Source organism: Erinaceus europaeus, chromosome 12, assembly GCF_950295315.1.
Source record: "Erinaceus europaeus chromosome 12, mEriEur2.1, whole genome shotgun sequence".
In the NCBI taxonomy this organism is placed as follows: domain Eukaryota; kingdom Metazoa; phylum Chordata; class Mammalia; order Eulipotyphla; family Erinaceidae; genus Erinaceus; species Erinaceus europaeus.
Genome location: NC_080173.1, coordinates 15,774,909 through 15,791,484, shown reverse-complemented (window position 1 = coordinate 15,791,484; position 16,576 = coordinate 15,774,909). Strand labels below are relative to the sequence as shown.

General features: G+C 39.4%; 1 protein-coding gene across 2 annotated transcripts in view; it reads right to left on the bottom strand.

The window, feature by feature from the left end:
* The window catches only part of SHQ1 (SHQ1, H/ACA ribonucleoprotein assembly factor), a 121,239-nt gene that overhangs the window by 51,450 nt on the left and 53,213 nt on the right, over positions 1-16,576 (bottom strand). Inside the window, exons 7-9 of one of the 2 annotated variants that reach the window (XM_007530741.3) lie at positions 15,266-15,420; positions 12,639-12,692; positions 9,515-9,638 (exon numbers count right to left, since the gene is read on the bottom strand). The exons of the other annotated variant lie outside the window; for it this stretch is intronic. Of the exons in view, the coding sequence (XP_007530803.1) occupies positions 9,515-9,638; positions 12,639-12,692; positions 15,266-15,420 (333 nt within the window). The remainder of the gene's footprint in view (positions 1-9,514; positions 9,639-12,638; positions 12,693-15,265; positions 15,421-16,576) is intronic. 2 annotated transcript variants of the gene reach the window in all.

Here is a 16,576-nt window from a genome sequence, read left to right as displayed (position 1 = left end):
TTTGTGAAATACCAGCCAAATTTCCAGAGTTTTGTTCTTTTTTTTGCCTCCAGGGTTATTGCTGGGGCTCAATGCCTACACCAGGAATCCACTGCTCCTGGAGGCTATTTATTTTTTTCCCCCTTTTGTTGCCCTGTTGTTGTAGCCTCGTTGTGGTTATTATTGTTATTGTTGATGTCGTTCAGCGTTGGATAGGGCAGAGAGAAATGGAGAGAGGAGGGAAAGTTGCCCGTGAAGCAACTCCCTGCAGATGGGGAGCCAGGGGCTCGAACCAGGATCCTCACGCTGGTCCCTATGCTTCATGCCACTTTCACTTAACCCGCTACGCTACCGCCTGACCCCCCAGAGTTTTATTCTTATTTCTATAGCCTTAACACATGAAGGTACTACATACAGGTTAGGGTGTACCTTCATCATCATTTCCCACCTGACTTTTTTTTTTTTTTGCCACCAGGGTTATTGTTGGGGCTCCGTGCCTGCACTATGAATCCACTGCTCCTGGAGGCTCTTTTTTCCCCCTTTTGTTGCCCTTGCTTTTTTGTTGTTTTTCTTTTTTTTAATCGTTGTTGTAATTATTATTGTTGTTGTTACTGATGTCCTTGATGTTGGATAGGACAGAGAAAAATGGAAAGAGAAGGGGAAGATAAAGAGGGGGGAGAAAGACAGACATCTGCAGACCTGCTTCACTGCTTGTGAAGCTATCCCCCTGTAGGTGGGGAGCTGGGGGCTCAAAAGGGGATCCTTATGCTGGTCCTTGCGCTTGGTGTCATGTGCACTAAACCAGCTGCGCTACCGCTTTCGACCCCCACCTCACCCCCCGCCCAGCCAAGACACACAACCCCTCACCACCACCTGACTTTTAAGTTGGATAAGAGAATCATGAGCCTGATAATGACAGTTCGAGAAGCTTGGGCTGCCGTCCCCAGGCATGGGGCTTCCATGGGTTTCCTACAAAGCAAAGAAGTAAAGGGAATGCAGCTGGTCCCCTCCCTCCCTCCCTCATCTCACAGAAGCTGAACCCATCTGTGCTGTGCTACCCAGGGTATTCTTGGCCCAGTCAGTTTGCACTTTCATCATTCAAGAGTTAAGGAGGTATTAAATTCAAAGTTAAAAAAAAAAAAAATTTCTGTGGTCCGCTTGAAGTGCCAATATACGAAGAATGTCAATAAAAGCTCCTGGCTGCACTAACTGGTTAAGAAACACAAATGGGGGGGTCAGGCAGTGGCGCAGTGGGTTAAGCGCATGTGGCGCAAAGCACAGGGACGGGCGTAAGGATCCCAGTTCGAGCCCCCGGCTCCCCACCTGCAGGGGAGTCGCTTCACGGGCGGTGAAGCAGGTCTGCAGGTGTCTATCTTTCTCTCCCCCTCTCTCTGTCTTCCCCTCCTCTCTCCATTTCTCTCTGTTCTATCCAACAACAAAGCAACGTCAACAATGGCAATAATAACCCCAACGAGGCTGCAACAACTAGGGCAACAAAAAGGGGGGGGAAATGGCCTCCAGGAGCGGTGGATTCATGGTGCAGACACCGAGCCCAGCAATAACCCTGGAGGAGAAAATAAATAAATAAATAAATAAATAAATAAATAAACAAATAGGGAGTCAGGCAATAACGCAGGACTTAAAAGCACGTGGCGCAAAACGCAAGGACTGGCGGGAGGATCCTGGTTGGAGCCCCCGGCTCCCCACCTGCAGGGGAGTCGCTTCACAAGCAGTGAAGTAGGTCTGCAGGTGTCTGCCTTTCTCTCCTCCTCTCTGTCTTTCCCTCCTCTCTCCATTTCTCTCTGTCCTATCTAACAACGACGACAACAATAATAATTACAACAACAAAGCAACAAGGGCAACAAAAGGGAGTGAATAAATTTAAAAAAAAATAAAATGAAAAGAAACATAAATAGGGGATCCTGGTGATGGTGCACCTGGCTGAGTGCACACACTACAAGGTGTGAGGACCCAGGTTCATGCCCTCAGCCCCCACCTGCAGGGGGGAGCTGCATAAGTGATAAAGCAGTATTGCAGGTGCAAAGACCCAGGTTCAAGCACTTGAAGGGAAGAAACTTCTCTCTCTCTCCCTCTATCTCTCTCTCTCTTTCTCTCACCTTCTCGTCCTACCTTCCCTCTCAATTTGTCTCCATCCAAAAATAAATAAATAATAAAATATTAGAAAAGTTTAAATATAAGTATATATATATCACCTAAAACTACATCTGGAAGTCAAGGTCAGAACTATGTACTGGGGGCCAGGCAGTGGCGCAGCCAATTAAGAGCCCCCCTGTTTCCCACCAGCAAGGAGATGCTTCATGATCAGTGAAGCAGGTCTACAAGTATCTTTCTCACCCTCTATCTCCCCCTCCTTTCTCAATTTTTCTCTGTCCTATCTAGTAAAAATTAGAAAGAAAGATAAAAATGGCCTCTGGTAACAATGGTACCAGAGCTGGTGGTAAGTGGGTAAAAAAAAAAAAAAAGAAAGAAAGAAAGAAAGGCCGGGGGGGGGGCGGGCAGCAGCGGTGTGGGAGCCTGGGCAAACAGCATAATGGTTATGTAAAAGACTTTCACTCCTGAGGCTCTGAGGTCCTATGTTCAATCCCCAGATGTGCCATAAGCCAGAGATGAGCAGTGCTCTGGTCTTTCTCTCTCTCTCTCTCTCTCTGTCTCTAAAAATAAAATATCTTTAAAAAATAAATAAAATGAATTAATAAATATTTATTTTAAAAAGGAGGAAGTGGAAGAACAGGAAGAAGAAATTCAGCAGAAGAGATGCAACCAAGTTAATGTAAGAAAACAATCCAGGTAGAACTATTATATATATGTATGTATGTATGTATATATATATATATATATATATATATATATATATATATTCCTCAAAAGGCTGACAAAGAAAGTCAGAATTTTTTCCTATTTAAACTTTCTTTGAATTGTATTTTTTGAACTAATGAGAAGCAAATTTTAGATTAGGTAATTTTAAAAATCACATGCAAAGAAATACTGAAAGAGAAAGTTGTACCTTCTCAAAGGCTATTTTTGTTTTATGTCTTTTTTTTAAATTATGTAATTTATTTTAATGAAAGAGATAATTACAGAGAGAGAGGCAGAGAACTGAGCATTGTTCAGCTCAGGCCTACAGTGGTGCTGAGAACAGAACGTGGGACCTTAGAGCCTAAGGCATGAGAATCTTTTGCAGAACTATTATGCTATCTCCACAGCCCCTTTTGTTTTAAGTCTTATTCAAACTCTTTGCACAGAATGCCATGCGATATTTTACATAAGTAAAAGATAACTAGAAAGGAACGGAGGTGCTTGTTGTTGTTGTTACGAAAGAGCAGCCTTGACATTAACTCTATCATCTTCCATAAATCAAAGTAGTGGTTGTTTCAGTTTAGAAATGTCATCAAAATGACATGATAGGATGACTAACAGCAATTTCTATAGACAATTCGGAGTGGGGCTTCCAAGTTCAAGGCAGAACACTTTTTAAAGTGTACACAGCAAATATAAAAATGGAAAGGCCAAAGAAGCTTAAGCATGAGGAAGAGGCTCTCTCGAAACTTGCAGTCTAGCCTGGATGCCCATCAGCAGATGACTGCCTAAAGAAGTTATGGGATACATGGTCCATGGAAAATTACTCTGCAGTCAAAAAAGAGAATAGTGTGTCCTTTGGGACAAAATAGATGGAACTGGAGGTGACTATGCTTAGCAAAATAGAAGATGAGAAAAATTTACACACCCACACACCAAAAGAAAATAAAGAGCAAATACATGTGAATGAAAATCACAACATGTACAAACAGAATAGTGCAATGAGTTCATAATGCAGCCTAAGCAAGTACTACCAGGAGTTCCAGGCTTGTTTAGTGTGTATCCTGCATACTTCTCTGCAACTCACTCTTGGTTATTTTAAAGGAAATCTCTCCCCCCTCCCCTGCCCTCTCTCATTTCATTTAAAACAATGTCAGTACTTAAAAGGTACACAAACTTTGAATCAGATTGATGTAGCCCTACCAAGTGCCAGAGTCATGACCTGGAGCAACTTCTTTAAGCCTGTTTTCTAGTAGCAAAAGTTGGCCAGGAGTCCTTACTGCTGAGGATGACCAGACAATGAGACGAGACCAGGAGGATGCAGGCTGAGCTCAGCACAGGCACTGAGAAAAAAGTTAACACACTCCTGTGGTTACTGCTACTTTAGGACTGGCCTCTGACTCACTTCCAAAGAGGCTAGAAAAGGACAAAAAAAGGTATCAAGCGTTCCCATATTTTGCAAAGACATGCTAAACTATGCTGACTTCATAGAGAAACTAACAAAAACTCACTAATGAACCCCTTCACTTGTCACTTCAAGGAGTTTAAGAATAAATATATCCAGAAACTCTCTTTGGATAAAGTTGCTGAATTGCTGTGGGATTTCTACCGCCATCCATGGGGGAGGAGAGGAAATGCTTCCTAGTCTCCTTAAATTAGCAAGAGAAAAGGTTTAATAAAAAGGGGGGTGAGGAAAATCCCTGCAGATTGTAATCTACCAGCCCTGGAAGTGGTGGGGTACAAAAACTAGTGTCCAAACCCTACCTGACAGAAGCCCCCACAGGAAGTCTGTGGCCTGTCGTAGTGGAGAGGCAACGGGGCCCACTGCTGGCTTCTCAACCTGAGGCAGCCCAAGCCAAGGAAGGGAAGATTTATATTTTTAATCAAGCTTATATGGGGACATTTTAAGTGTTGTAATCTAAAATAAATAGAAAAAAGTACATAATGTTTCTTAGTGTACACACATGCACACATATCTAATAGGATTTCAGAAAATATCTATTCCATCCAGAAACAATAAAAGACTGAATCCACAGAATGAGCTTAAAGAGAGACCTGAGAGAAAAAACTGAGTTGTTTCCCATCTACCTGAGGATGCCCAGTCCTTCTGATATCATAGTTATATGCCATGTTCTATAGATGCACAAGAGTATGGAACTAGAGTGAAAAATGCCTTTAGAGGGATTAGTGAAATGTGCTAATAGTACAGGTAGCAAACTGGATAGACAATGCACAATCAAATATTACTAAACTGTCACTCTAAAGATGGTAACATTTCTGAAGACATATATACTAGAAAAGTCACTGTCTTTTGATCCTTGTACCCTTATTTTCAAGGAAGGACTCTGCACATTCGTTCCAAGGGAATGGAAAAAGGAGGAAGTCCAAGAAGCAGGTACAGAGGGAAAAGGGTATGAGCATATGCTCCAAGCTAACCGGTTCTGTGGGAGCAACTGTGTTAAAGCCCTGTCTTCAGCACTAAAGCAGCACTTAAAGGGGCAAAGTAGTGTTTCTGCTCTCAAAGGAACTTGGATTAGACATATAACAGTGACAAGAAATATACAATCTTATGGAGGCAGGGAAGGTGTGAGAGAAGGAATATAAAATTCAAAACCACCAAAGGCCTAGTTAAAAAATCTTTGTAAAGGCCACATTGAAGTCACCCTGTAAGACAAATAATGGCTCTTTTGAACTATGGTGGTTATCCTTTGGAGGATGGGGCACAGAGGTTAATACGATATGACCTGTATCTTGTTTTTTTTGTTGGTTTTTTTTTTCATTTATAAAAAGGAAACATTGACAAAACCATAGGATAAGAGGGGTACAACTTCGCACAATTCCCACCACCAGAACTCTGTATCCCATCCTCTCCCCTGATAACTTTCCTATTCTTTAACCCTCTGGGAGTATGGACCCAACATCATTGTGGGAGGCAGAAGGTTGAAGGTCTGGCTTCTGTAATTGCTTCCCCGCTGAACCTGGGCATTGACAATGACCTATACCTTGTAATCTTACAATCTTGCAAACCATTATTAATCCACAAATTTAAAATGGCTAAAATAAAATAAAATAGTGGCGCTTTAAAAACTCAAATCCAGGGCCTGAAGATAGTTCACTATGTAAATTGCAAATAAGGCTCTGGGTTCGAGTGACAGCAACAGGAGAGCTCTTGGTTGGTGGAGTAATGTTAGAATATCTCTCCCTGCTGTCAGCAATGTCTAGTATTTTCTTGCCTTTTTGTTACTGTGGATGACCCCAAGGTCACCTTAAAGCTTTCATCTCTACATGGCATTAGCCACAGTCCCCACCCCCATGCAAGACTTAGCTAGTGACCAAGAGATGCAACACCAGGAACCTTAAACACATTCACAGCATCTCAGCTCATCTTTTTACTGCATCTTGGATTTGTCTACATTCAAGATCCCATTTGAAAGTATTAGTGACATTGTGCATCCTAGACTGTGTGGGTTAATATTTTGCCTATTAAAGTGAGCTGTGACTGTGTGGTTTTAAAGTAGTTTATTCTGATTGGTTTTATCTACTTAGCATGGAAACAAGGTTAAATTACAGTTGAACAAAATGAGAAATGCCAACTTGGTCACCTGTTAAATAATAAAACTACCCATTGAAATTGAAAAAAAAAAAAAAAAAAAGAAGAGAAGAGAATATCTCTCCCTCTCTGTCTCTTTGCCTCACTCCATATGAAACAAAATGAATGAAAAGCTTTAGCCCAAGTGTGGAATTACTGGCACAAGCAAGGGCCTGGCACCACTAAACAAACAAAAACTTAGATCTTGGCCATTCAGTTATAATTAAATATTCTATAGATTCTGAAACTTTCTTACATAGAAAGTTTGGATGTCCATTTCATTTAGGATCAATATTTCTTTTTGGGGAAGGAGGTATTTATTGCTTTCTGTTATACTGGCCTTTAACAATATTAGTCTGATCACTCTGATTGCATTCTCAATTATAAATAGGGATGAATTCATCCCTGGAAAATATGTCCATTTAAATTATAGGGTACCCAAACCAAGCTTCTTCGATTTACTTTTTCAAGAGTCTTCAATAATGGTAATTACTGCACCCCTCTGCCAGCTACCTCTACAAATCCAGATCATAAACCTCATCCAGAGCTTGTCAGCTGCACAGTTTATGGCTTGAATCCTAGACACTACACTAACCAGCCACACTCTAAATTAGTCACAGAACACACTCCAGAGTTTATTGAGGGTTCAGATTCATTTGTAGCAGATAGGTCTCCAGTATGTTACTCCAAGTTTTCTGTTGCTATTCTCACATAGCTGAGGAAACCACTTCTTGTTAGACTGATGATGATGAAAAGCTAATTCAATTCTAACCTACCCAAACTGTATTGAATAACTCATGCAGTGGAAATCAAGACAGTCAAATATATTTTTGATTATGCATCATAGAAGTGATTCCTTTCGAATCCTGAAGCCTAGGTCAAGGTTTCCTGGGTGTTTAAACTTTCCTGGATAAAACTATATCAACTTTTCTGGATAAAAAGGTCACAAACAATAGTGTGTGTACATGAAGAGAAAACACAAGTAGAACCTGAACTGTAGTTGGTGTATTGCACCAAAGTAAGATTCTGGGGTGGGTGGGTGGTGGGGAAAATGTTATGCATGTACAAACTATTGTATTTACTGTTGAATGTAAAGCATTAATATCCCGATAAAGAAAAAAAAAAACCACAGTGTGTGTGCACATGAGCACATGTGTATATCCATGTGCATATGCACATGGAGGTTTTGGCACTTTCCTACTTGGAAGCCATAATTTAACAGTATAATTGCAAACCTACTCTTTAAATCTATGAAAAAATTGCACAGATAATCTAGCATGACCTAAACAAGAAATTAATTGTAACATGGTTTTGTTTTTCCTGCATAATACGTTTGTTTTGTTGCATATTAAGTATTTAACTCAAGTTCAATGGCCATTTATAATAGATTGAATTTTAAGGCAATTTTTCAATTAAAAAAAATATATATATATATATCTTTGGAAGCCAGGAGATAGCTCATTTACTAAGCAGAGTATATGCCTTCCCAGAGTGAGACCTATGAGACCCGTGTTGGAGCCTCAGCACCAAGGATGTTGAAGGAGAAGTGCTATGCATGGTGAAGCAGTGCTGGGTCTCTCTCTCTTTGTCCCTTCTTCTCTCCCCCACCCCCTTCTCAAACATAGAATGAAATCATTGGGACAGTGAAGTCACTTAGCTTCTCAAAGGAAGTAGCTCTGCTACCCTATCATCAATAAGCCTTCAAAACAAAACACAGCTAGTCTCAAACAACCGAGTAAGTAAAAGCATCTTTCATTTAACCATGATTCGTTTTTTGTAATGGTTCTACTTATTTATCAGTGACAGAGAGAACTAGAGTAACAACCTGGCACATGCAATGCCAGGGATCAAACTCAGGACTCATATCTTTAAGTCCATCATTGTGCCACCCTGCTCCCTCAGGCCACACCATGATTCATTCTTATGATTATCATAGACTTTAAAAGAATCTACCTTGACATGACAAAAAGACAACAGTTACAAAGAACTAAGGACACCTCTAGAAGAAACATAACATTAGAGATATGATTCTGGTCTCCAAGTCAACAAGGTCAGCTGAGCATAAAGAAAGAACTTGCAGGGAGTCGGGCGGCAGCGCAGTGTATTAAGCACATGTGGCACAAAGCGCAAGGACTGGTTAGGATCCTGGTTCAAGCCCCCGGCTCCCTACCTGCAGGGGAGTGGCTTCACAGGTAGTAAAGCAGGTCTGCAAGTGTCTCTCTGTCTCTCTTCCTCTCTATCTCCCCCTTCTCTCCCCTTCTCTCTCAATTTCTCTCTGTCTCTATCCAATTACAAATAAAAAAAAAAAACTTGTTTTCATTCACCTTCTTATCCTGATATTTAAAATCTGAGGCCCCCACCCCAAAGAACTTTTGTCTAAGCAAAAAAGAAATGAAGAGACTGCCCAGGGGTAAATATAAGAAATGATCATAAAGTATTAAAAGTGACTTGCAAGTAAATGTACCAGAACCAACAGGTCGTTACCGCCTTCAAAGTCATTATCTCAGAAATTATATATATATGTGTATTTTTTTTTTCACACGGTGTTCCTAAAGGTATTTGGGGATTTATTTCAGAGCTTGAAAATTACCACATCCTTAAAGGTATCAAGCGTTTGTCATCTGGGATTGGATGTAGCACTAACCAAAAGTTCTCAGTTACTGTGCTTTTCTTTGGAAATATACATATACACACTCTCTCCTCTCTCTCTTTCTCTCTACTTCCCCAAGCAGAGCATTTTCCACTCTATACAGGAATTATGTACCTATTTATCATCTGTCTCTGGAAAAACTGTAAACATCATAGGAACAGAAAATTTATCTATCTTATTTATTATTATACCCATAATCCTAGCACGGTGCCTAGAAAATTATAGGCATCTGAGAAACACTGAATGATGCAATCTATTCTAATGCAAAATGGTTGAGAACTACCTGTACTTTCTCTATTTACCCTGCCTAAGCCTTCTCTAAGGAAGACTTCCCACAGCTTTCTATGTGATTATATATCTACAGGGAGAGAATTACTTGCCTTCTCTTGGAGGGAGGGAGCAAAAAATCCTGATTACATCTTCACAGACTGAAAACTTGAAACCTTTTCAAGTTCAGAACTATAAATATAAAACCTCACCTAGTTGCAGTATCTTTATAGTGTCTCTGTAGGCTTTCATCACCAGCTTGAAATGACGATAAAGTGGGAAGGACAGAACTCTTCTTCCAAAAGACACCAGGATTTCGTGAACATTAGTCCAAGTCTGTGAAGTAGCATTTAAACAAGCAGTCATGTCCATTTTATTTTAATGAAAGCACACAACAAGATGTAAAACTATTCTCAAATGGCTATAAGTTTGGGTCATCATGAAGCTAAATAGAAGGAAAACATAAGATGTGGTCTGGGAGGTGGGACAGTGAATAAAGCACTAGACTCCCAAGCGAGAGGTCCTGAGTTCAATCCCCAGCAGCACATGTACCAGAGTGATGTCTAGTTCTTTCTCTCTCTCCTCCTATCATTAATAAATAAATAAAATCTTTTTAAACAGGAAAACAAGATCGTGAAATGAGAATTTTTTGTATACATCATAATAAAATACTTAAATCATAGGTTGTAATTGCTCATGCTACATTAACTTACAAAAGAACCTGTAAAAAAAAAAAAGTAATAATACATATGTAGGGACCTGTAAGAACACTCAGCAGGTAAAGCTCATGTCCTACCATGCAAGAGAATCCTGAATCCAGTTCCTGAGACCACATGGGAGCACCATAGACAACAGCAAGAGAACTGCATGGGTGGGATGGAGTAGTACTTTGCTGTCGCTCACTCTCCCTTTCTCCCTTGTTCTCTCTCTCTCTCTCTCTCTCTGAAAAATTATAGAATAAGAAAAAACAGGTCAAAGAAAACTCTCGGTAGTATTATGCATATAAAAGGTTCAGAGTTCATTTCCTGGTAGTGCATTTAAAAGAAAAAAAAAAAACCACACATATGGAACAGGAATTTTTCAAAGTCTTTTAAAAGTTATAAGCATAAATCTAAATCACAAGTATAACAAAATACAGGTGCATATGAAAGACATTTCTCCAAGATACATGTTTCATGCTTTTTCTTTTAGGATCACTGAAGACAGTGTCGATGAAAGCTCTGAACTCTTTGGTGACATGTGTTCACAGTGTCCCTCTTTCTTCCTATGTTTCCTTTGGTCATCAGTAATATGCAGTATTTACCTGAGTAATTTTCTTTCAGTTATCACAGAGAAAACTTAATTTTAGGAAGTAGTTTATTTAAACATTATCAAACCAATACCACAATCAATTCAAAATTTACCAAAAACACTAAAGGCAGTTTTCTATAAAACTACTTTTAATTGGGTTTTTATAAATAAGGTATAAAATGTAACTCATAAAACTTAAAATACAAAATTAACACTAATGGAATAACATGATTTATTCCCATGTCCTTAAGGAATGAGAGATCTGATTAAGAATATTACATATTTGATAAGTAATTTATATCTAAGAAGGATATGGATTTTTAAAATATTCTAACAAAAGGTTACTTATAGTCTGACATAGTTATTTTATTCTAGGTTAAACATATGCTATGATGTCATAATACATACTGTTAATATATTGTGCAATTCTAAATTATCTTTTAAAAAAAATATTTAATTACTCAGTAGAGGGGAGAGGATAGGGGGTAGAGGAGAGCGGAGAGGGGAGAGGGGAAGAACCAGAGCATCACTCATGCATATGTGATGCTGGGGACTGAATTTGGCCTTGTGCTTTAGAGTTCAATGCTTTATCCATGGCACCACCTCCCAGATGCCCAAATAATCCCTAGAGCATAAAATTTTTTTAAATAAAATCATAAATAAGGGAACTTCTTAATATATAGCCTATGAGATTACCATCACCAATCACTTCATTTTCAACTTAAGTAAGCAATGAAATCACAATCAATATTTTCTCTATTACCTAGTGATCATGGCAATGTAAACCCCAAATGAAGTCTACAGACTTGCACATCTGCGAATCCAATATGCATATAAATCCCTGGAGATCACCCTAGAAATTCTAATTCAGTAAATCAGCACTACACTTTCTGAAAATGCCCAGTCAATGATGCTATTCAAGATATTGGCCGTGTGGCTGTGTGGTGGTGCACCTGGTTGAACATACACATTACAGTGCAGAAGGGCAGAGGTTCAAACCCCTGGTCCCCACCTGCAGAATCGAAGCTTCACACGCAGTTAGGCAGTGCTACAGGTGTCTCTATCTTTCCTGCTCTATCTCCTCTTTCTGTCTCAATTTCTCTTTGTCTCTATCATAATTAAGTAAAATTAAAAAAAAAAAAGATATTGGCCTTAAAGTAGCAAGATTCTTGGAAAATGTAACAGTGTTTAAGTGTCTGTTAAGTAACAGTTAATAATATTACCACCCAGGTTTCCTTCCTCTCTTGGTAGTTCTGAATCCCAATAAATGTCAAGTTAGAAACATGCCTCACACTCTATCCTCTGCCCCAATAACCATGCTCCCATTCTTTCTCCAGAGAGCCTTCTCCCACTCCCCAACTTCTAAAAACACTCTACCTGGCTTCATTAGTATATTCGAGAGTAGCAAATGGAATGAGCACCTTTTTAAAAATATATATATATATATTTATTTATTCCCTTTTGTTGCCCTTGTTCTTTTATTGTTGTAGTCGTTGTTAGATAGGACAGAGAGAAATGGAGAGAGGAGGGGAAGACAGAGAGGAGGAGAGAAAGATGGACACCTGCAGACTTGCTTAACCACCTGTGAAGCAACTCCCCTGCAGGTGGGGAGCCGGGGGCTCGAACCAGGATCCTTGCGCCGGTGATTGTGCTTTGTGCTATATGTGCTTAACCCACTGCGCTACCGCCCGACTCCTGGAATGAGCATCTTACTCAAAAGATGGAAAACAAATTTATACAATAAAGATTCCACTTTTAAAAATGCCAAGAAGGGGGCTGAGCACACACAGCACCATGCACAAGGGCTGGGTTCAGGATCCCAATCCCCAAGCGGGGAAACTTCACAAGCTGTGAAACAGTGCTATAGGAGTCTCATTCTCACCTTCTGTATCTCCCCCTCCCCTCTCAATATCTGTTTCTATTAATAAGAGCGAATGGGGGGGGGGGGGTGTCAAGGAATTGCTTGACCCAAAATGAACTACAAACAATGGGAAAATAACTTTCTGAAAAAGAGAAAACCTGAACAGCTGTAACTGGAAATCATACCTCAAACCAGCACAGTGTCGGGCTCAGCTTTCTGATAGTCCAAGCAGATTCGACCTTTATTTATTTAAAAAAAAAAAAAAAGAGAGAGAGAGTACTGTCACTTTGGTAAAGCCACAAGCCACTTAAAAATAAAGCAAAGATTTTTCCAACTGAATAATACTCACATATATAAGAACTAAGAATTGTCTATAATTATGGGAAAATAATTGCTTTACTGAGGCAGATGCTATCAAAGGCAAGTTTTTGTCTACTTTGCCTGGGATTTATAAAGCATAGCTTTCCCACTGATAAGGGTACCATTATACAGAGCAAATAAGCAGGGGCCTTTGAAGCCAAAAATTAAAGTTAAGCAGTGCAGATTCAATTTCTATCTTCTTTTACCACGTTACTTGCCTCACAAACATTCTATAAATAATCAACTAAAGTACTCAAAGATAATGCTGAAGTGCTATCTGTGGTACTTTAAAAAGCTGCTTGAGAATTTGGCCTTTCAGAGAATGCTTGTGAGAATAAGCACATTCTAAAGAATGGCTTTAAGTTGCAAGACATCATGATTTCAAATATGCAAATGTAAAATCTCACTGCATAAAATTAAACACTTATCTTCTCGCAATAATAAGAAACCTTTTTGTCAAAGAAAACACTTTCTCCAATAGTAGTATCCTTAAAAGAACTGGAAACAAGACGCATTTTCAGTTACACTTTGCCCTTGTTACATTCATTAATATTCATTTTTAAAGTTGAGTGCAAATTTCAAGGGTCACCTCTGAAATAGAATCATAACTATAAAAAATTGGCACGATCAAATTCTAATCCTAATGCTAGGCTGATACTATAATCTTTAGTAAGAAAAGCCGGTTAAATAGCAGCATAAAAATTATGACTCAGTATAAACACACACAAAAGCATGTGCAAAATTAAAGATTAGAAGAGATGCATCATCTTGTAGCAGCAACTGTCTCTGATGGCTGAGATAAAGGAAATTTACATTTTTTCATGTGTATTATTTTCTTTTACAGTGATACTGCTATGAATTACTTATGTGATTTTTTAAAAGGTGAGCACAGGCTCAAATCAAAAGTAACCCTTTGAGCAAGGGGCACATTAACAGGAAAAGCTTCTTCTTCTTCTTTTTTTTTTTTTTTAGATTTTCCATATATATGACCAGTTTAACTCCACATTTATAAAGTTTGAGAGCTACAATAAAGTCTATACAATTAAATGTGAATGTATTGGTTAAGAAATAATATGCTTTTAAAATATATATATTTATGAGGAAGAGAGCAAGGGAGAAAAAGGGAGAGAAAATGCCAGAGCATCACTCTTGCATGTGTGATGCTGGAGACTGAACTCTTCACATTGTGCAATAGAGTCCATCATTTTACCCACTCACTACACCACTTCCAGGGTAACAAGAAATAATATACTTTACAAAAGAATTTACTTTCCTCAATGTTAGGGGAAGATGACTGCAGGGCTCTGAAACCCAATTCCATCAGGACCCAGAAAGAAAAGAGGAAAAAAGGAAAGACACTGGAAAGTAGTAATAAGTATAGGTGTGATTTAAAATGGAAAAAAAAGCAGGACCATAAGAAAAGAAATGGGGGGAAAAATCATACATATTTATATATATACAGAGAGAAAGGGGATACACCATAGGGAAAAATAGGCACACACACACACACACAAAAAAAAAAAAGATAGATAGACAGACAGTCAGACAGAAATAATAGTCAACCCTTATCTATGACCTTGGGAGAACCACAATGTGGGGGATGGAGATACAGAACTCTGGTGGTGGGAACGATGTGGAACTGTACCCCTGTTATTTTGTAAATCACTTTATATAATAATAATAACAAAATTACATTTCCAGGGCCGGGTGGTGGCACACCTGGTTGAGCGCACATGTTACAATGTGCAAGGACCTGGGTTCGAGCCCCCAGTCCCCACCTGCAGGGGGAAAGCTTCACGAGTAGTGAAGCTGTGCTGCAGGTGTCTCTCTGTCTCTCACCCTATTTTGTCATCTCTATTTCCCTTTCGATTTCTGACTGTCTCTATCCAGTAAATAAATAAAGATAATAAAGAAAAAACTTACATTTCCTTAAGTAAAATAACAAAAAAGGCATGGCGTAGGATTCTGGGTTTATTGTTCTTCCATAGTATACATATTACTTAAGTTGAGGAAAATCTAGATAAATACTAACCCCCCCCACCCCCATGCCAAATACTAAGCTTACAGCTGCTGATTGATGGCTCAGAGAAAAGTTATATATAGATCTGGCAGATTTTCCCCACCGCCAAAGTCAATTGTCATGTAGCAACAGGCCTCCTGTTTGATCAGATCATCTCCTAAAAGTAACGTGAGCTCTGGAGCTCTGGCTCTACTCTCAGTTTTACCTCCCCACTCTGCTACAGGGCAAAAACTAGTGCCAATGAGAAGAGGAAAAGGCCAGGTGAGCACTGTGTGTCCTGCTGGTAGACGCCACCAGCAAACATGCACCTCTGCTCAGAGCATCCCCAAAATAACTACCCACCGCAGGTATGGCACTCTGAAAAGGTGGTTGCTTTGGTCTGGTTTGTTTCTGCACAGCAGTCTATGCCCACATACAGACATGCATACTCACATTCCTCTCTCCTTCGGTGACTCGTGTTTCATAGCAATATGCCAAAAGGATGTCGATCAAACTGTAGTACACCTGACGAAGAGCTCTCTTGTCCAGCACGTAAGATTTATTGGTGAATTTTCGAAGCTGGTATTTCTCCTCTTCAGAAAATGACACTTGAAAGAAATGCATTGAAAAATTAGATGATCTCATTTTGTGAAGCCCCTACTGCAGAAGATTTGTCAAAATCATAATTTTGACTGTTGAAACTTAAATAAAAAAGTTATTTAACTTGGGCAGGGATAGACACCGTAGTGGTTATACAAAGAGACTCTCATGCCTGAGGCTCCAAAGTCCCAGGTTCAATCCCCTGCACCACCATTAGCCAGAGATGAGTAGTGCTCTGGTGAAAGAAAAAAAAAAAAAAAGTTATTTAACTCTAGATATCTAAACAATTTTTAAATTAACTTCACAGTTTTATGGGAGGCTATGAATCTTCTCAAACTCTAATAGGACTACATAAAGAGGGAATATCGAAACAATACCTCTTTTTATTTCCAAATACATTTTTTTTTTTTGCCTCCAGGGTTATTGCTGGGCTCGGTGCCTGCACTACGAATCCACTGCTTCTGGAGGCCATTTTTTTCCCCTTTTGTTGCCCTTGTTTATTGGTGTTGTTGTTACTATTATTGTCGCCCTTGTTGTTGGATAGGACAGAGAAAAATTGAGAGAGGAGGGGAGACAGAGAGGGGGAAAGAAAAATAGACACCTGCAGACCTGTTTCACTACCTGTGAAGCGACTCCCCTGCAGGTGGGGAGCCAGGGGCTCGAACAGGGATCCTTACATGGGTCCTTGTGCTTTGCACCACGTGCACTTAACCCACTGCACTACCGCCCGGCCCCCTTTGATACACTTTTCTATATTCAAGGCGTGTGTCAGATCTACTGGCTTTGAAATTAAAACTATTTAATTAAAATTATCCCTAGACAGAAAGAGAAGGAAGGTACCACAATACCACCTCACCAACCAAAGCTACCCTGATATCATCTATGGTGTCACAGCTCAAATCCTAGATCTCATCAGGATAACTCTACTCAGTGAATTATCCCCTGGTTCAAGGTAAAGCATTCTAACTGTTGTAATACGTAACATAAGTAATAGCTAAATAAAGCAAGCTATAAATATTCATTACTATTATTATTATTAGTTTTGCTACTAGCCTAGTTCACTCAACAACTACCTCTGGCAAAGCTCTCCAAAGTAACTGCTACTTCATTAATTTGTGTAAAGGAGAATGAATACTATTGCATGGTGAAGCATGCTCTATCCAA